The sequence below is a fragment of the Trachemys scripta genome, chromosome 2 (assembly GCF_013100865.1).
Source record: "Trachemys scripta elegans isolate TJP31775 chromosome 2, CAS_Tse_1.0, whole genome shotgun sequence".
NCBI classification, from domain to species: Eukaryota; Metazoa; Chordata; order Testudines; family Emydidae; genus Trachemys; species Trachemys scripta.
Window position 1 is genome coordinate 202041177 of NC_048299.1, and position 21705 is coordinate 202062881.

The window sequence follows — 21705 nt, forward strand, 5'->3', positions numbered from 1 at the left end:
GTGTGTACATAAACTACCATGGCTTGGTAAGATGGGCAGCATCATGAAAGGACCAGAACGGGCCCTGATGTCACCTATAGTGGGGGTAGAGTTGATAGAGCTAGGTGTTATGCTTTATTTGTATCAAGACTTGTGACTAGACATTTGCCAATTCATCAAAATTGAAATCTGTGTCCAACAAACTTCTGTGGGAAGCCTGTCTGGCTTCTTGACAATTTGCTCACCTGCCCACCACCTTAACAGCCTGCCAAGGGGGAGCACAGCATTTGGGACCCTGCAGTCCCCAGCTTTATGTAATCCACCAGGTACCCTGCCTGTGAGTCAGAACTTCCACAGCCCCCAGTCCAATTAGGAGAGTTAATGTTTTGATTTTTGTTCTGAAATTGAACAATGCTAAACCTTTGAAATCTCAAAATCCTCTGAAATTTACCTTACTTTACTTGATACTAGTGTTACAAGCACAAATTCAGTACTAGACCTTAAAAAGATACAACACACTTTCCAAACACTATTAAAAATATTTATACAAGTTTATTAAACGTTCTTATCACCACTTTTCAAGATTAAAAAAATCCTGCTATAACAAGTGTTTTGTTTAAATACTTACTAATACATAAGGGTAAGTAACTAATACAGAACAAGACTAAACACTTCTCACTGCTCAGGCTACAGTGCAGAACAAGGAAAAGCTTGAAATATTAACTTAAACCCCATAACAACTTAAGGGGGGCTCCAGCCAATTCCTGAATGATTTGTAGAAATATACAGCCCAGAGTCACCTTCCAACAGAGATCTCTGAACTCAAAGACCGACAGTAAACAGTGCTAATTTTTTCTTTTACACCAAGATTTGGTTCAATGACACCTGCAGGAAGGCAACCTAACATACATTTCTCATTAAAGAACTGTTAACCTGCTTCTGAACAGTCCGTGGTCTAGAGCAGGACCCCTTTCAAAGTTATTTAACTGTTTTAGCAACATTGAAGAGCATCGCATTGAGCTTAAGTACAGAGAAGGTAACATACTTATGAAACAGACTCCTATCATGTTTAAAAAGTTAAGTGCATTAAACAGCCATCTCCATTTTAATAGCTGGATGTGGGTTATAGTCTTCAATCTGAAAGTCATCTACTTTGAAGTCACTGATATTTTCAATTTTACGAAGAATTTTGAGTTTTGGGAAAGGTCGTGGTTCCCTCTGAAGCTGAAATTAAAGAGAGTTTGACTTACATTTGTACAAGAGTAGCGCTCAAAAGTAAAAAGACAGTGCACAGTGAAAATTGATTACTTAGTCAGCTCTTTTGGTTAGGTAGACCTCACCTGCCATAACATTCTCTGTCCTATCATAGTATGTAGATATTTGTGTGAAGACGGTGGAAAGATTGATATGAAGTGAACAAGTCTCTGTCAGAGACCAAAAAAAGTACAGTAGAGCCTTATCATTCAGAAGAATACCCACTAAGAATTACTGGTTTGCAAACTGATTATATAATGCATCAAAGTGCATTTTATTCGTTTAGTCAGTTATAGTTTTGTTGTGATAAGACAAGTATAAGGACACTAATATTTTGTAACAATAATGATAGAGATTAGAGTACAAATTCTTGCATCTTTGACTTGCAGAGAGATGTATACTAACTTGGACCAATAGAGTGGTTAATTCGATCAAAATTCTACAGTGTTTTCACTTGTAACCAGAGTTGAACATAGGTAAAGGGTTACAAGTGGAGAAGATATCAGAGGATCAGCAATGCAAATGAACATAGTATTTACAATGAAAGTACTAGATCTAAAAACGCAGGATTACCATCAGTTATTCAACCAGCTGTGGTAGATCTATATCAAAAAGATAGCCAGGCTCCAGGCACCATGGATACTTACTTGAATTTTCAAAGGTTCAACATGATTCAGATATATATGAGCATCTCCTAGTGTGTGTATGAATTCACCAGGCTGAAGAAAAAGAGGAAAAAAATAAAGTCTTCACCCAAACAGGGTAGCACATTTCAGAACTGTATGACACTGCAATGCTTGTGCCAGAGGTTCCCAGCACCGCTGTTGCTGAAGCATAGCTCCTGCAACAGATTGTCTCGATAAGCTGTTTTCTTACAAGTTCAAATATTGTCTTTCCCTAAGTAACCGATCATTATTTTAAGCTACTCTAAGCAGAATATGAAGTTCTACAACAAAGATTTTGCAACTGAGCACTCATTTATCTGTTAACACAAGTGGAAGGAGATGGGGGTAGTGAGAAATACAGCCGTCTCCATCTACCTTGAAGTGATAGGTTGCAAGTATTAACAGTGCTACAGTGATCCATGCTTCTAGCTCAAGATTAGAATACTGTAATGTATACTGTGGCACTTAATTCTGTTAAGAAACCAAAGCAATTCATTAAAAGGAGTTCCTTGCAGGATCACATGAAACCAGTGCACCATGATCTATCCTGACAAATTGAAGCCCTAAGGGTATGTCTACACTAAATCTGGGAGTCTGCCTCCTAGCCCAGGTAGACAGACTCTCACTAGCATGCTAAAACTAGCAGAACGATTATTGTGGAAAAGACAGTGGCTCCGGCTAGCCACCTGAGCTCAGATGGGCTTGGACTTGGGCAGCCAGCTGGAGCCACCACCCATGCTACAATGCTATTTTTAGTGCACTAGCTTGAGCAGAGATGGCACAAGTCTGTCCACCGACGCTGGGAGGCATGTTCCCAGCAGCAATGTAGACATATTCAAAATGGCTTTGAACCTGCCTAGCTGAGAAACATGCCTCACTGTTGCCACAGTTATGGTATGCAGAAGCACTTGAAAGCCATTCTTCTTGGTTTAAAACAGAGCTGCTAGCGGGATGTTTTCTGTAATGAGCCCTGAACTTTGGAATTCTCTTCCCAGCCTCTTGATCTGAAATAGCCCACATCTGTTGGCCTTCCTGGCATGCTACAAATTGCAGCTATCCTCACATTTGGAAAAGGGCTGGTATTTTTTCTAACTGGGAACGCTGACAGGTTGGTTTGTCTGCATTAACATTTCTTTCACTTATGGCAAAGGCATCTAGCGCCCTGGCTTAAGTCACACAAAATGCTTATTGCCTGACAATTTACCATCATCATTGGTTTAGGTCTAGTGCTTAAAGTTTACTGCTGCTGCAAGTATCTGCACTATTTTGCTGCAGTATTCTTAGCCATAGCATGTGATGAAATACTGGATCGTAAAAGCAGAGCTATTTACTGTAGTGTTATTGCAGTGTTTAATGTTATGCAAAAATTCACAAGTCTTATATGAGTTTATGTTCTTTACTGCAGATCTCTCCCACAAAAAGTGTTTTGCTTTAAGAGGAGATATAATAGTTAAATGAAGTTGTGAAGGAGACATCAAACTTCATTTACTTTAATTGCCTGATATAAAACTTACACTAAGTCCTTACTTATTATAAAGCATGATTTTCTCCACTCACCCATTTTATCTCCTCTCCTCAATGCTAAAAATGGAAGCAGCAACTCCTGATCATAGCACCAGGAGGGGGGGTCAAAATCTCACAGAATCTTTAAGAAGTGAGGAAGTCAGCTTTTAGAAGATAGAAAGACTGTAATGTATTTAAATTTAACAAATCTCTGCTCTACCAAGTCACAAGAATGCAGCTATCTTTGGTGAAAGACAACAGGTGGCTACCAGAAAAGAGCAGTACCACACAACCATTTACAGTCAGAAGTGAAAAATATCCAATTGAAACCATAGCAGGAATTTAGGTAGGCAGATCACAATATGCAAATTGGAATCTGACAGCAACCAGAGAGTTAATTCTCTATCTAGTCCAATAAAAAAAAAAGCTATGACATTTCTAATGGCTGGAAGTTGGTAGTACCTTGAAGTTAGCTGTTTCAGTAGCACAAAAAGACACCCTATGGCATTTTTCATTGTCACCAGAAGGAAATGTGCTCAACTCAGATTTCTGGTAAATAAACTGGTCAAATAAGCCAGGACACATCTTAATTTTGACAATTATTTTCCACAAGATTTGGAGATTCTTTGATATAAGTGATCATTATGACATTTGTAGAGTTCTTATAGTGCAGGCCACCCCACTAACACATACATAAATACAATTCATCTACAGAGCCCGTTCCTGTACATATCTAAACTTTTGAATGTTGTGTTCTTTCCAATTCTTCCTACATAAATGTTTAATGTTTTAGTCCTCTGTTCAAACTATAAATATCTAAGCAAAAGGATACTATACCTTCAGACCTGTGACATGGGCAATCATATATGTGAGCAGTGAATAGCTGGCGATATTGAAAGGCACCCCCAGTCCCATGTCTCCAGATCTCTGATACAACTGGCAAGACAGTTCACCCTTTAGAACATAAAACTGGCACAGAGCATGGCAAGGAGGCAAAGCCATTAGTGAAATATCTAAGGAGATGCAAAACAGGAAGAGGGGGAGGGGGAAAAAAAACAGTATTAAGACACCATGAAAGAGCAGAAAAAATATACATATGTATATAGAAATAAATATGCATAAATACATCAAATAGCAATATTGAACCACATATTGTAGTTCTATTGCTTTTACTATTCATATTTTTTAAATCCTGCTATTACCACTACCAGATATTAATTGCTTGATTATGTAACTGCTATTGTTAACAGTAACTGGGTTGGTGGACAGAGGAAAATCACATCTAGAAATTCCACTGGAAAAAAGGTTTTAGGCCCTCATACTGCAAAGACTTATGCACATGCTTAATTTTACTCACATAATTAGTCCTATCGATCTTACGAGATTATTCTCATGAATAAAATTAAGCACGTGTCAAGTGTTTGCAGCATTCAGGGCTTTGGTCATTCAGCCTATGTTTTCCTTCTTAAACAAGTTCCTGCCTCTGATTTTTATTCTTTGTATTGCAATAGCACCTCAGAATCCATCATGGACCAGCACTACACAGACGGGGGGGGGGGAACATCCACTGCCTCAGAGAGTATAAGACAAAAAGTAACAGGTGGACAGAGACAAACGAGGGAGCACATGGGAACAATGAGACAATACTGATCAGCATGATAAGCAGCAGTCAGAGCACTCCTGCCACCTGCTGTAAATTTATTGCCCAATTATTACCCTAATTGTGAGCTTACATGCGAAAAGTGAAAGTTCCTAAAAATGTTATAATAACCTATTACAACAAATGTTGATGAGAAAAGATGCAAAAGGAAGACAGAAAGACAATTAGTCCAAACAAAAAGGCCTACTGATATAACTCAAGGACTGTGTTAACCTCATGCCTGGTAAACAAGAAGATTGTGGGACTGGAAATCCGTTTCCTTTTTTCTTCTGTCTAATAAGACTCTGGTTTCACTGGCCAAAACTGCATATTTTGCAACACTGCTGTAAGCCTGTGACCAGAGAGGCAGCTAAAAGCAATCACCTAAACAGCTTGATGCTGGAATAAATTTGTCAGGTCTTGGAATGGTTGATAAGACCATGTGCTGTGCCTTTCTCCAGCAGCGAACTTGCAAGTAAAAGTCAACACTAGAGACAGAACTCCATTTTCTATCCTTGTTCTTTTCTCTCCCCTCTTGAGCGTTTGTCTTGTTTTGTTTTCTAGGAAACAGGATTGGATTTCACCAACAGTGTTAACAACAGCTCCAGCCCATTTCAACTAACTTCTCCACCCCCCCCCCCCCCCCCCCAAAAAAAAGACGGCTATCACCATCAAAGAGGCTGTTAGAAGGAAAACCCTCATGTTTAACAGCTCTCTCCAGCTAAAGGGACAGGAAACAAGGGATGTTGTTAAAATGGAAGCCTTATTTACTACTTTACATTTCAAATGCTTTAACTATTTTTCCTTCTTTTCTGTATCTTTAATAAAAAGGTTACAAAGATTTTTAATGGTGCATTTGCCTTGATACAAGCAAGCTGCAATCTCTGTATACCAAACCTCTTTAAAACTGTAAGGTTGAACAGTTTCTGGGTCATGTTAACACCACTAGCTCTTTGGGCCCATTTATTCCATCTAAATCAGTAGTTCTCAAACTTTTGTACCGGTGACCCCTTTCACATAGCAAGCCTCTGAGTGTGACCCCCTTATAAATGAAAAACAGTTTTTTAAAAATATATTTAACTCCATTATAAATGCTGGATGCAAAGCACGGTTTGGGGTGGAGGCTGACAGCTCACGACCCCCCATGTAATAACCTCGCGACCCCCTGAGGGGTCCTGACCCCCAGTTTGAGAATCACTCACTCGTGCCCGTCACCCCAATCGGGGTATGGGCCGCCAACCACAGACCTCCAGAGTCCTCTATCCTGGGCCATTTGCTCTAGCTGGTTCCACGTATAACCCATTTTTATGCTATCAGCCTGAAGGTCGCGTCACCAGGTTTTTCTTGGACGGCCTCTTTTCCGCTTGCCTTGGGGGTTCCACCGCAATGCCTGTCTAGTGATGTTGGTTGGCTGCTTGCGTAGTGTGTGTTCTATCCAGCCTCCTTCTAATTTCTTCCTCTGCTGGAAGTTGACGGGTCCTCTCCAAGAGGTAGATGTTGCTGATGGTGTCTGGCCAGCGGATCTGGCGCTCTCTTCATGTCCGGAACACAGCAACAGCTCTCCTGTCAACGATCGTCTCTGTCCAGCTTGCGTCCAGCTTGTCTCGCTAATGCCTAGGAGGGTCAGGTTGTTGCTCCTCATCTCTGCTGCGACCTGCGCCGTCTTTCTTGACTCGTACATAGTCCTCACATTCCATGTACCGATGGTAATCCTCCTAGTTGCAAGAAGGGTAATCGGCTTAGTGGCTTCCTCACGACTTTCACCACCCAGCGTCATGCGTCTTCAAGTTGAAGGCCCTTCTTTTTCCAGGCTAAAAGTCTCTGTTATCTCTATTGTTGGTGTTTCTGTAGCAAATTAATTTTTTATGGGGTGGAGTTGCTAGCCCCATGCCCAACTCTCCTCCTTTATCCTGACTTGGGACAGGCAGATGGCCCCAAAGGACCTCTCCGGTGGAGTTCCAGTTTGAGAATCCCTGATCTAAATTAATATAATATGCCTACTTCTTCTCACATTTGTGTAGACATCACAGCAAAAGAGAGTTGTAAGGAGGAATTTAAAGGAGGACAATGAAGTGGTTTTGTGGATGTTTATGTGTAGCTCTTCCTATGCATGAGGGGCAAAATGGAAGAAAGCATGAAGGTACTTTTTAGAAAACTGAACAAGTGGGTGATAAAGGCTGATGTCACTGGCAAGGTGGAAGTGGGAGTCAACATCTTGGCAGGGTATGAGATAGGTAGCATGAGGATAGGCTGTGAAGAGCCCTGACGGTAAAGGCAAGTAGATTATGTTTGAGGCGATGGAGAAAGAAGGGATGCAAAAGAGGGTGATATGGTCAAACAAACTAGGACAATGATCTTTGCAGAAGTATTTTGAATGGCTATAAGCGGGGTGAAACTGTATTTGTCGAGGTCAGAGAAGAGAATGTTGCAGGAGTCAAAATCATGGGAGACTAGATGAGTGAACTGTGTGGACAGAGAAGGAAGATGTATAGAGACGTTAGGCGGAAGGATCAACAAGATTTAGACCAGCAGGGCCCAAACTTACTGGTTCATGTACCACCTTCTTTAAAAAAGGCTGTGAAGTGATCTGATGGAATATATGATGCACCACAGTTAGGGAATCCATGATTTAGACACAGCCTGAATGTTAGAATCTAGAGAAATGGTCAAGTTAAAGATGCCAAGTGACAGAGAAGATAATGGTGTCCACTGACTGAGAAAAAAGGGAAGAATTGCGGGGGGAAGATTAAGAACCCTGTTTCGGTTTTGTTGATCTTAAACTGATATCTGGACATCATAGATTCATAGATTCTAGGACTGGAAGGGACCTCGAGAGGTCATCGAGTCCAGTCCCCTGCCCTCAAGGCAGGACCAAATACTGTCTAGACCATCCCTGATAGACATTTATCTCACCTACTTTTAAATATCTCCAGAGATGGAGATTCCACAACCTCCCTAGGCAGTTTATTCCAATGTTTAACCACCCTGACAGTTAGGAACGTTTTCCTAATGTCCAACCTAAACCTCCCTTGCTGCAGTTTAAGCCCAGGTGTCACACTCCTTTGACCTGCCTGATCCCTATTAACTTTCCACCTACTGTACAGTTGCCCTTTAACGGGAACCTTTCCCCAGCATGCCTTTTTGGAAACTGTCTCTTTAACTATAGCAGGGAAAACAGCTAAAACGATCATTTTGAGCTTGTTGGCATCTCCCGTTCTTCTAGCTGGCGAGTACCTTTAATTCCTAAAGTTCTTAAACAGGCTCCTATCTTCAGAAAAGATTCTAACAACAACGAAAAAGAGCACTGTATTTTTTTAAGTTTTGTTCTCTTCTTCCCTCCCTTCCCAAGTTTTAGTATAATCCTATAATTTAATACAAAGTAAAAAAAAAACCAAAAAACAGCTGCTTGATTATATTTTTCAATTCTGAGCTTTCTTAAAAAACAAGTTAAAAAAACATTTATTATCTGCAAAGCATCTTTGAATAGTGACTGTATGTAGAGGGCAGTGATAATCACGTATTTCCATTTGTGCTAAGACAAAAAAGGTTTGAAATCATACAGGATGTTTTGGGGCCTGAATATCCTCTCACATCAGTGAGAATCATGAGACACAGGAGAATCCAGGTTATAATTCACCCAACCATTTATAGAACATGAAATCACATATCAGCTGTGTAAGCTCGCCTTTTCTTGCAGCAAAAATGTAACCACCACCAGAGCTGGCTGTAGACACAGGATCTAGTAATTATGCAAGCTTTCAGGACTAAATGAGCACCAATGAAATAGTTTAGCATGCAACTTGGTAAGGTGCAATGACATTCATTTCACATACACACACACTTCTGTACCTTTGGGATTCCAAGCACACATGATGATTCTTCTGTCATCTGGATTGTTTTTGATTGTGTCGATTACATTCTGCAGCTGGTCCACTCCTTGGCCTGAGTAATCTGAAGAAAGTTACCAAACAAGATTTAAATAAGGGTATGTCTACACTACGAAATTAGGTCTATTTTATAGAAGTCGATCTTTAGAAAGCGATTTTATACAGTTGATTGTGTATGTCCCCACTAAGCGCATTAAGTCAGCGGAGTGCGTCCTCAGTACCATGGCTAGCATTGACTCACAGAGCGGTGCACTGTGAGTAGCTATCCCACAGTCCCTGCAGTCTCCGCTGCCCACTGGAATTCTGGGTCAAGCTCCCAATGCCTGATGGGGCAAAAACATTGTCGCGGGTGGTTTTGGGTACATGTCATCAGTCTCCCCTCCCTCCCTCCGTGAAAGCAACAGCAAACAATTTCGTGCCTTTTTTCCTGGGTTACCCATAGCATGGCAAGCATGGAGCCTGCTCAGCTCACCGCTGCTGTTGTGAGCATAGTAAACACCTCGTGCATTATCCTGCAGTATGTGCAGAACCTGGCTAGGAGCCACCAGCACGAGGTTGATTGTGAGGAGGACATTGACACAGATGTTCCTGAAAGCACGGGATTTGGCAATTGGGGCATCATGGCGGCAGTGGGGCAGGTTGATACAGTGGAACGCCAATTCTGGGCCCGACAAACAAGCACAGACTGGTGGGACCGCATAGCGTTGCAGGTATGAGATGATTCCCAGTGACTGCGAAACTTTCGTATGCGTAAGACCACTTTCCTAGAACTTTGTGAGTTGCTTTCCCCCGCCCTCAAGCGCAGGAATACCAAGATGAGAGCTGCCCTGATGGTTGAGAAGCAAGTGGCGATAGCCCTGTGGAAGCTTGCAATGCCTGACTGCTATCAGTCAGTCAGGAATCAATTTGGTGTGGGCAAATCTACTGCAGGGGCTGCTGTGATCCAAGTAGCCAAGGCAATCACTAACCTTCTACTAGCAAGGGTAGTGACTCTGGGATATGTGTAGGTCATAGTGGATGGCTTTGCTGCAATGGGGTTCCCTAACTGTGGTGGGGCTGTAGGCGGCACTGGACCTTATCTTGGCACTGGACCACCTTGGCAGCCAGTATGTAAACTGCAAGGGGTACTTCTCAATGGTGCTGCAAGCACTGGTGGATCACAAGGGACGTTTCACCAACATCAACGTGGGATGGCTGGGAAAGGTGCATGACGTTTGCATCTTTAGGAACTCCAGGCTGTTTGAACAGCTGCAAGAAGGGACTTACTTCCCAGACCAGAAAATTACTGTTGGGGATGTTGAAATGCCAATAGTTATCCTTGGAGACCCAGCCTACCCCTTGCTCCCATGGCTCATGAAGCCATACACAGGCAGCCTGGACAGTAATAAGGAGCAGTTCAACTATAGGCTGAGCAAGTGCAAAATGGTGGTAGAATGTGTCTTTGGACGTTTAAAAGCTCGCTGGTGCTGTTTGCTGACTAGGTTAGACCTCAGCGCAACCAATATTCCCATTGTTATTGCTGCTTGCTGTGTGCTCCATAATATCTGTGAGAGTAAGGGGGAAACGTTTATGGTGGGGTGGGAGGTTGAGGCAAATCGCCTGACCACCAATTTTGAGAAGCCAGACACTAGGACGATTAGAAGAGCACAGCTAGGCATGCTGCACATCTGAGAGGCTTTGAAAACCAGTTTCATGACTGGCCGGGCTATGGTGTGACAGTTGTGTGTGTTTCTCCTTGATGCAAACCCGCCCCCTTTGTTGATTTTAATTCCCTGTAAGCCAACCACCCTCCCCAATTCGATCACAGCTGACAAAGAAAATAAAGTCACTATTGTTTTGAAACCATGCATTCTTTCTTTATTTATTAAAAAAATTGAGATAACTGACAAGATAGCCCGGGTGGGGTGGGAGAGTAGGGGAGGACAAGGCCACATTGCTTATTGTAGCCACACTACAAATCAAAACTGTTTGAATAATAATCTTCTGTTGCTTGGATCATCCTCTGGAGTGGAGTGGCTGGGTGCCCAGAGTATTCCCCTCCCCCCCGCGTTCTTGGGGGTGACGAGGATATGGAACTTGGGGAGGAGAGCAGGTAGTTATACAGTGGATGCAGTGGCAATCTGTGCTCTTGTTGCTTTTCCTGCAGCTCCACCAGATGCCTGAGCATGTCCATTTGCTCCCCCATTCTCCTCAGTATTGCCTCCTACCTCTTCTCATCATGCTCACTGTATGCTTTCCTGGCCTCTGTCACTGTATGTCTCCAGGCATTCAGCTGTGCCCTAAGAGTGTGGGAGGACTGCATGAGCTTGGAAAACGTCATTGCAAGTGCGGGTTTTTTTGCCTTCTAATCTGCGATAACCTCTGGGACGGAGCTGATAGGGGGAGCGTAGAAATATTTGCACCTGCGGGGGGGATAAAAAGGGGAGTACAATTTAAGAAGAGAACAAAAGGGAGACTCTTTCACAGTGAATCAAGCAATTCACAGCAGATAGCACATGTGCTTTAGGTACAAGGTTGCCTTTTGTATTGAGCACCTGCCAGTATGGTGACACATGATTGGGCAACAGAATTTGGTTTCCAAGCAGCTACGGTAAGCCAAAGGGTACACGAGGTTGGCTTCTTCCGCCTTCATAACATGTGTGAATGGTTTCAAACTGCAGTGCCCTCCTTTCCCATAGCAAGCAATGCCGGTTGGGTTTGCCATTTAAAAGGAGGGGCTGCGGTTTTCAGGTGGATGTGCAGCACACCCCTCCCCCCACCCCACTGCGTGGCTATTCTCTGGGATGATCCCTTCACCCCTCCCCCTACTGCATGGCTATTCTCAGGGATGATCCCTTTTAGCCAAGTGCAAACAGCCCAGCATGAACGGGGTCCTTTTACTGTTCCCTTACAAAAATTCCCCTATTTCAACCGAGTGACCATGAATGATATCACTCTCCTGAGGCTGACACAGAAAGATATAGACTGAATGTTGCTTGAATACGACCAAAACCCAGGACCATTCACTGCCATGCTTTGTGCTGCAATGATTCCAGACTACTTGTTACTGGCTTGGCGTGGTAAAGTGTCCTACCATGGAGGACAAAATAAGGCAGCCCTCCCCAGAAACCTTCTGCAAAGGCTTTCAGAGTACCTCCAGGAGAGCTTCATGGAGATGTCCCTGGAGGATTCCCACCCCACCCCCAGAAACGTTAACAGACTTTTCCAGTAGCTGTATTGGCCGCTAATGCATCCCAAGTCTTCAGGGCAAATCAAACATTAAACATTGCTTTTAAACCCTGTAGTGCAATTACAAATGTGCACTCACCAGAGGTGCCTTCTCCAGCTTCAGAGTCCAGGAACCCGCCTTGGGAGGGTATTGGCTCCAGGGTGATGAAAAGGTCCTGGCTGACAGGGAGAACACATTCTCTGCTTGCCTGCTGCGCATTCTCCCCCTTCTTGCGTGAGACTCCCCCCTTGCAGGTGCCCACGAACAGTGGTAAGGTAGTGGTACGGTTCCCCCGCTAGAATGCCATGCAGCTGATCATAGAAGCAGCATGTATGGGGCTCTGACCCGGAGCAACCGTTTGCCTCCTTTGTCTTTTGGTAAGCTTGCCTGAGCTCCTTAACTTTCACGCAGCACTGTTGTGTGTCCCTGTTGTAGCCTCTGTCCATCATGCCCTTTGCGATTTTGGCATATATATTAGCATTTCTTCTTTTTGATCGGAGTTCTGCCTGCACAGATTCTTCTCCCCATACAGCAATCAGATCCAGTGTCTCCCATTCGCTCCATGCTGGAGCTCGTTTGCGATTCTGGGGGGACTGCTTGGTCACCTGTGCTGCTGAGCTCGCCACGCTGACCAAACGGGAAATGAAATTCAAAATTTCCCGGGGCTTTTCCTGGGTACCTGGCTAGTGCATCGGAGTTGAAAGTGCTGTCCAGAGTGGTCACATTGGAGCACTCTGGGATAGCTCCCAGAGGCTAATAATGTCGATTTGCGTCCGCACTACCCCAAATTGACTCAGCAAGGTCGATTTTAGTGCTACCCCTTCGCCGGGGAGGAGTACAGCAGTTGATTTTAAGAGCCCTTTAGGTCGATGGAACGGGGTTGGTTGTGTAGATACATTGTTTATAAAATCGACCTAACGTGGCTAAATTCGACCTAACCTCGTAGTGTAGACCAGGGCTAAGTCAGACAGCCTAAGGTTGTTTTGACAATAGCTTAGAGCTGCCCCAAAAAATACTTTTGAAAGCCAAGCCCACACCCTTCAGGAAAATTACACTAATTGTGCCCTCTTCTGATCCCACCTTGGGTTGTTAAAGGCTTATACCTTAATACATTTCTGAGCCTTCCCCCTCTCTCTTCTGGGTAGTCCTTTTGGGGCCCCAGAGGAGTGCTCCAAGCTTTGGGAAAGGGTGGTGTCGCCATCCCCTCTTTTCTTGCATGCTTTGAGATGTGAAATAGTTATTGTTGACACTTAAAGCATCATCACTGGCATCGGGGTTAGTACCCGCTGAAATGGGGTCATAGATACCTCAGAGCTATTCTTTCACTCTCTCTGCAAACTCACATAAGTGTCTGCATCCTTACACCCCAAGGCCAGGTCTACATTTAAAATATACATGAACATAGTTACGGCACTCAGAGGTGTGAAAAATTCACACCCCTGAGTGCTGTAACTATGCAAACCTAACCCCCAGAGTAGACAGTTAGATTGATGAAAGAATGCTTCTGTTGACCTAACTATCATCGCTTGGGGAGATGGGAGTTCCTACAGCAATGGAAAACCCCGTGCCATCGCTGTAGTCTGCAGCCACACTTTGCGGCTACAGTGGCATAGCTACAGCGCTGTTGCTGTGCTGCTATAGTGCCCACAGTGTAGACACGGCCCATGTTTGAACATTTTCTTCTCAAGCACAGCAGCTAAAACTTTAAATGAAAGCTGAGACCTTGGAGAATAATTGAGAGGTCTGTCTATATATCTGACAGTGGGTCTTAGAGTCTTCAGAGTTTAAATAGAGTGGAACTAACATGCTATTTTTATCACCCTTAATGTTCTGTGTTTGGGAATGCACAAAAGCCAGATTTCAATGGGGAACAAAATACTAAAAACTATTAGTTCATATCATGACAACTGTTAAACCTCCTCAATTAAATAAATTTCTGTATCATTTTAAACAAAGGCTTAGCCTTTACATGGGAAATCAAAGGTACCTTAACCCAAGAGAAATTTGAAGAACAAATAAAATATGAGGCCAGGGGGCCATAAAACAATTTTGGTTACTTGGTGCTGATCATTTGTATTTTTACTGGCCTGCTATCCAATAGACTGACTACCTGCCTTTTCTTTGTCCTATACCAACATGTGAATATGTGGAGATTGTTCTGGTATAACAGTTCTCTCTCTTTAAAAAAAGAAATTATGCCCAGGTTGATAGTGTGAAGTACTGTAGTTCTTCTTTACATTTTTACTTGCCTTTTTAGATGGAGAAAATACTTTTTGATGGTTGAATAAAACATTAGTTCAACACTCCCAACATCATTCTGAAAGCTAAGCGTGGGAGAGTCATGATTTTCCAATGATACTTTCTGTAAACAGCACAAATTAATGTGCTAATTATACAAATTAATAATAGCAGTTCTCTGAAATGAGTGATTTTAGTGTAGTTAAAAAAAAAAAGTGTCTTGTTACAATTGGCACCTTTGCTGGCAGCCTCAGAACTAAATGGGTATGGAAACCAAAATATCCTCCCACCTGCAGGTGATCATACCAGCACATTAGCAGAACAGTGTACTGCCTATGATTCACCTGTTCTACAAATATGCAGTATTGCAGGCAGTAGCCTATTTCATAATGGTAGGCTTTTCAAAAAGCTCAGTATAACCTCCTAAAAAGATCTACTTACTCTGGCTCTCAGTTTCCATTATAAATGTCCTCATTATAATCTTTCCATGCCTCCATAACCTCCTGAAAGTGAGGTACCACAGTAATCCTGTCAGTCTCACTAAGCACTGGAGATAAAATCTCTAGTTTTCCCCTCTTGAAGTTATCTACTTTCCTCACCTGTATTCATATCTTTGTATTCAGCTCCAAAGTGTCTCCACTGGAAACCATACACTGGTCCCAAATCCCCTTCTGTTCTGTCAGTGAAACCTTGTTTATCCAAGAATTCACGTGATCCATTGGCATCCCAAATCTTCACTCCTTTTGCAGAGAGCTCTTTAGCATTTGTTGAACCCTATATGGTGAAAGAAATACAAAAGCAATTCTACCTGCCCAGATAAAGAGCTAGATTTTAAATGGTGGTCCTAAATTATACTATAGTCTGGGGATTAAGCCTCAGGATCTGACTCCTGTACATGCACACATAATAAAACTACGTTATAAACAATATATTACTGAGAATTGAATTATACTGCTCTAGCCATCTAATGAATTCATCTCTAGCCTTGTATACTGTAGGCCAATGGAGGTTCAAGGCTAAATGTGATCGCATACAGTTGCTTGTGCACAGGCACTTCAGCAAACAAGGTTGTTGTTGTTATATCAATCAAAAAGTAACAACAACAAAAAAACTTGTTCCATGTCTGTACAATTCTGCTACTCCTGATGCACCTGCTGTCAGCCTTTGTGAACTAGCTTTCAAGTCATTTTGGGAGAAAAAGGTTACGCAGTCCCTTCTCTCTTCCTTGCTTTTTCTGTTGTCTTGAAGCTTAAATTATATGCTCCTGAGACATGCCAATTAGAAATAGCCTGAAGTTCTGTTTAGTCATTGAGCAGATGGTAGGCTCCCATATTCTACTCTGCCACTTTGTATAAAAACTAGAGATGAGAGTAAGAAAACAAATCCCCTGAGTTTAAAATAGCACTGAAAGCGAATAGAGACTTAAATATTCTCTGCTACCAAAACACATCTACAGTCTCAGAGTACAGCACTGTGCTGGTTGACATTTGAAAGGTTCTAGTGCTTACAGTTGAAAAGATAAGCCTTCATTTTCTTTTCTTTTTTAAATGTTCTTCAATAAACTGATATCTGGATAAGTTGATTTTTCAAGTCCCGATGTACCAGCATTTAATCAAATGCTACTCATAACCACATCAGGGAACATCTATAGGGCAACACACCATCTTAAGCACTTGTTTACACAGTTTTTACCAGTATAAGCTATGCTTGTTAGAGGTGTGAGTGTCTATTAGAAGTGTGTGTGTGTGGGGGGGGTTGGGTTTTTTTGCCAACAGTTGTATTGGTAAAAAGCCTAGGATAGATGCAGTTATACCATAGAATATCAGGGTTGGAAGGGACCTCAGGAGGTCATCTAGTCCAACCCTCTGCTCAAAGAAGGACCAAGCCCCAGACAGATTTTTGACCCAGATCCCTAAATGGCCCCCTCAAGGATTGAACTCACAACGGCCAACGCTCAAACCACTTAGCTACCCCTACCACCCACCCAGTGCCTTATACTGGAGTATCTCATTTTGGTTACAGAACAGGAATAAGCTATACCAGTATAAAAGCATTCACACAGGGTTTTCCTATTTTAACTACAGCAGTATAGTTTAAGGAGCAAAACTTTCTAGTGTACACAAGTCCTTCATCACTTCACAATATTTCACTAAAAAGAAGCAAGGTAAGATTTAACCAACATTCCCACCAGATTGTACTAGTGCCTTAACCAAAATTAATAACATGTTTTGAAGACAATGAACTTATTTATAAGTTGGAAAAATACTAGAATGTCATAACTTGTTTATTCCCTGTATGAATGGAAACCTCTGTAAGTGCTTCAAATACACTACTCCATAGTATGATATATTCTATAGACAGCACTATCAATGCACATAACTACATTTAAACAACCATGCATCATACCTTGATAAACCATAGCAGCTCTTCCAGCACTCCCTTCCAGAACACTCGTTTTGTCGTCAGCAAAGGAAACTGATCTGAAAAAGAGTTTTAAAATGTCAAAGCAGCAAAGTCAATTCTCACTCATCAAATACCACGGATTGCTTTTCACTTATAAATACCAAAAGTGTTAAAGCTTAGATATTGATCTGTTGTGCATTATGTACTATCACAATAAGAGCCTACTTTATTGGAGCACTCGTTTAGAACTTAGTACAGCACTGTAATAGTCAGCAAAGCATGCAGTGATGGGTGTAAATTCTACTACTGCTTTGCTAGGGCAAGGAACACAGGCACCCAACCTTATTCCTAAAAAATGGTCTTCGGGGCCAAGTACATTGCCAGATAAAGACAGAGATTAATTAGAAATGGATCATTCATAAAACTCAACCATGGGGTGCAATTAAGAGCCTATGGCAAGGTAAAATATGCATACATGCAGTTGAATTCAGAGGCTAGAGATAAAGTCCTGGTCAAGCCTACTTTAATAACGTGGAGGTGAATCAGACCTAGGATACTTGACAGACAGGGTGTTGGTAAAACTGTCTCAGGAGGTTAGCCTGGATTAGGCCTATCCTCTTCTCTTGTTTTTTCTCCATAAGACAACTATGGGGGACAGATGCAAGGGGACTCAGCCACCCCCCACCTAGGGCAATAAAAAAAAAGGAGAGGCGCAGATGGGTTTAGGGACCTTATCTGTAAGGAAGTAGGACAACTGGAGGCTCTTCCCTGTAGGTGGGAGTTACACCTGCCCATATCTGGATTACCCCCACACAATCCCTGCCTATAAAGATGGGGTCTAGACCAGAGCAGAGTTCAGCAGTGGCAGCAGAGGAAAGGACCAGGGCACAATGGCCTCCCCTTCCCTGCAAGAATGATAGAGGCTGTCACCCAGAAGACAACAGGAGGGGGGTTGAGCACCTCTCCCTCAGAGGCCCATGACAAGTTGGGGGGGGGGAGTGGTGCAGCCAAGACTGGGGCAAACAGCAATGGGGGTGGGGAGTCTGGGGACAAGAGGAGATGGATGTTGGCAGCCAGCTCAGGGGGGATGTGAAGCTCTTGGTAGATCTGCCAGTCACGAGGCCGGGGGGCAGCTGGTGGGATGTGGTGAGGGACTGGAGGGGCACATGGGGTGGAGGTCTGGGGAGGGGGATGGGTTCTGTGGAGGGGGCCCAAAGGAGGGGGAGGCTGCGGGGAGCGGGCCGTGAAGTCCCCGCCATGAGAGTGGCTGTGGGGCGGGCCGGGTCGGCGCAGTCACCTCTCAGGCTGTACCGCGCCTGCAGTCCGAACGCGGAGATGGTGCCGGTCCCGGTCCGATCCTCCTTCCGGTGGCCGCGCTGCAGGACGTGCTCGACCTGCCCCAGGTACTGCAGCTCCCCGTGCGGCGGGGACGCCGGGCGCTGCTGCTCGGGCATGGCGGGACGCGGCGGGACTGGCCGGAGCTGGCTGGCGCCCGGACCCGCTCTTCGAATTGGCGCCAGCCCCGGCCCGCCAGGCGCCAGCCAATCGTAGGGCCGGGCGCGCGCGGGAGGCGCCTTGGGGGCCCGCCCCGGTCCTGTCTTGTTTCTGCCCGCGCGGCCCCCTTCCTTCCCCTCCCCTCCCCTCCCCTCCACTCCCCGCTCCGCCCGCCCAGCTGAGGAGGCGCCGCGCGCCCTCCTTGTGTCTCAGTGTGGGCAGGACTGGGGGGCAGGGACCCCCCACCATGGCCGTGAGGAAAGGGGCTTGGCTGCCTGGCTGCAGCGCGGGCCCTGGGGCGGGGAGCTGAATAGCTCGGTGCCCAGGGACCCCTGCTCGCGCAGACACCAGGGCTGCGGAAGTCTCTGCGTGGGGGTCAGAGCAGATCATTATCATCATGGGCCTTCCCCACTTTAAAATCTGTGATTGTACCTGGCGCAGGGCAGCCAAGCAGCCCAGGAAAAGGGGGGACTCCAGGAGTGGGTTTCTTCTTGGACCCAGCCCTAGGGGTGTGTGTGGGGATGTCCTCTCTCTCTCTCTCTGTAACTACTTTGTGAAACAAAAAGAAGCCTATTTAGATTAAATTCTTCCTCTAGAACTGGAGTTGATAATGGCCTATGTAGTCTTATGGCGCTGATTATTCCCCTTGGGATTTTCCATTAACTCAAATTGATGCTCAGCCAGGTATATCTACAGTAGCCCATGACCATTATTTATTTCAATGAAATTATTAGATTTATGTTTTTACCACTTTCGCTAAAATCCTCAGCATAAAATATTTTCATAGTGGTGGTTCCTCTCTGCTGGTTAGGTAGTGACTGCCATAATTGCCTTCCTGATCCACTTTGTGAGAGTTGTTTAAAGTGTTTAGGACAACTACATCCTCCCTGTTTAGAGAGGCAATCGTTTTACATTGTTGTTCCCATGCCCAGTGCCGAAACAAGGGCAAGGCGAGTGAGGCACTTGCCTTGGGCGCACAAAGCGGAGGGGCGCAGCTCTACTGCCCAAGCGGGGCGGAGGGAAAAAAAAAAAGCTGCGATCGGCGGCACTTTGGCGGCAGCTCTACCACCGCCGCTTCTTCTGCGGCAATTGCTGCCGCCGCTTCATTCATTATTCGGTGGCAATTGGGCGACGGGCCCTTCTCTCCGATAGGGACTCAGCGACCTGCCGCTGAATTGCTGCCGAAAAATGAATGAAGCGTCGGAGGCAATTCGGCAGCAGGTCCTTTCCTCCGAGAGGGACTCAGGGACCCGCCGCCGAATTGCTGAAGAGCCTGGAGCCGGCCCTTGCCTTGGGCACAAAAATTCTTTGTTATGGATATTACAAACATACCTTTTGTAACAAGAATCTTTTCAGGTCTCTGTGGAAATTTCAACCTTGTCATGCATTTGAAGTCCCCTTTCTGTATGTATGTAACATCTGACACTTTCTTATGTACAGTACAGTAATCAGTAGACTCGGTTCATCTAGAGACATGGAAAGGGAGAATTGCTGTCAAGTCTAGGAATAAGTACAGAGAAGGGTTATAAGGTTCCCCTCTCTTAAAACTCACAGGAAGACAATGTTACCACACAAGACAGCCAGGGAAGCAGAAAGTTTGGAAACTTACAGGGCATTGAAAACAGATGAAGAAAAGAGGAAAATAGATGCCTCCCTCTGTATTGCAAAGTAATGCATGTTGGAAAGCATAATTCCAACTATACATACAAAATTATGGGGTATAAATTAGCTGGGATATAAGAAAGAGATTGTGGGTGGTGTGTGATTTAGTTGGAAATTGGTCCTGCTTTGAGCAGGGGGTTGGACTAGATGACCTCCCGAGGTCTCTTCCAACCCTGATATTCTATGATTCTATGAACCCCCCATTCTGAGAGGCTAGCCTCCTGCCCTGCCCTTTCCATCTGAGGCCCTGTCCCCTCACTGTCACTAGAATCATAGAATGTCAGGGTTGGAAGGGGCCTCAGGAGGTCATCTAGTCCAACCCCCTCCTTGAAGCAGGATGAATCCCCAGACAGATTTTTGCCCCAGAGCCCTAAATGGCTCCCTCAAGGATTGAGCTCACAACTTTGAGTTTAGCAGGCCAATGCTCAAACCACTGAGCTATCTGCCCCAAGCCCCCCACTATGGCCAGAGGAGCCCCAGATGGCTGGCCTGGGCTGCCCTGAGCGCCAGTGCCTGCCAGAGCTGCTTCTGGCCCACCTGCCCAAGTCATCCCGAGCCCTGGCCACCTGAAGGAGCTCTAAGCCCCACTACAGCCCTGCCCCAGGGCTGTGGCAGAGAGCATTAGCGGAGTTTGGGGAGGCATAGCCTCCTCTGGCCTCCATTATGTGCCTCCCATGAAAAAGCTCTTGGAGTCAGGATAGTTCTCTGAAAACATCCGCTCAATATGCAGCGGCAGTCAAAGAAACTAGCAGAAAGTTAGGAGCCATTAGAAAAGTGATAGATAATAAAACAGCAAATATAATGCCACTATGTAAATGTATGGTACACCCACACCTTGAAAGCTGAGTGAGTTCTGGTCACCCCATGTCAAAAAATATATATTAGAATTGTGAAAAGTACAGACAAAGGCAATAAAAATGATTGGGGTATAGAACAGCTTCCATATAAGGAGAGATTAAAAAGACTGGGCCAGCTTAGAAAAGAGACAACTAAGAGGGAATATGATAGATATCTGTAAAATCATGAATGGTGTGGAGAAAATGACTAAGGAAGTATTATTTACCCCCTCACATAACACAAGAACCAGGGGTCGCCCAATGAAATTAATAGACATCACATTTAAAACAAACTAAGGACGTACTTCTTCATACAGTGTATAGTCAGCCTGTGGAATTCATTGCCAGAGGATGTTGTGAAGGACAAAAGTATAACTCAGTTCCCCATGCTTTGGGTGTCCCATATCCTCTGGCTGCCAGAAACTGGAATTGGACAACAGAAGATGGATCACTCAATAAATTACCCTGTTGTGTTCATTCCCTCTGAAACATCTGGCACCGGGCACTGTTGGAAGACAGGATACTGGGCTAGATGGACCATTGGTGTAACCCAGCATGGCCATTCTTCTGTACTTTTGTTTATTACATTAAACAAATCTCTGTGAGAATATTCTCATCCACAATCCAGTGCTGTTCTCTCTATTCTTCACCTTTCTTGGAAGCACCTTTCTTGTTGCCCTCATTGCACATCATACTTTCTTACAAAAATGCTTATAATAAATTGGTTTAATATATTTTAAGTACTGTTAGTTGGTTTTAAAAGTGGTTCACTTTCTTGTCAGTATGTGCTTTTCTTACTCTTTTTTGGAGATGAATTGATGGATAGCAAATTCAGAATAAGGAGCTGGTCTTTTCAGTCAGCCTCAGGGTTGAAAAAGCCATTAGTGAACACTTTACTTTGTATAACCCTTTACTATACACTTTGGCAACCCTGTAT

General features: G+C 44.2%; 1 protein-coding gene across 1 annotated transcript; it reads right to left on the reverse strand.

The window, feature by feature from the left end:
* Positions 1–98: 98 nt before the first annotated feature.
* Positions 99–18304, reverse strand: TYMS (thymidylate synthetase). The gene is made up of 7 exons (XM_034762734.1): positions 18074–18304; positions 16780–16853; positions 14973–15147; positions 8890–8991; positions 4239–4414; positions 1881–1952; positions 99–1203 (listed from the first exon to the last, which is right to left on the reverse strand). The coding sequence occupies exons 1-7, from the start codon at positions 18228–18230 to the stop codon at positions 1066–1068; spliced, it is 894 nt and encodes a 297-aa protein (XP_034618625.1). The 5' UTR covers positions 18231–18304; the 3' UTR covers positions 99–1065.
* Between the last annotated feature and the right edge of the window lie 3401 nt (positions 18305–21705).

Bases quoted from the DNA above. Each gene is read 5' to 3' on its own strand.
- TYMS (XM_034762734.1), bottom strand. From the start codon at position 18,230: ATGCCCGAGCAGCAGCGCCCGGCGTCCCCGCCGCACGGGGAGCTGCAG. The intron at 16,854-18,073 runs GTGACTGCGCCG...ACTCTTTTTCAG, and splicing joins GGCGCGGTACAGCCTGAGAG to ATCAGTTTCCTTTGCTGACG. The intron at 4,415-8,889 runs GTACAGAAGTGT...GCATCTCCTTAG, and splicing joins GTGTGCTTGGAATCCCAAAG to ATATTTCACTAATGGCTTTG.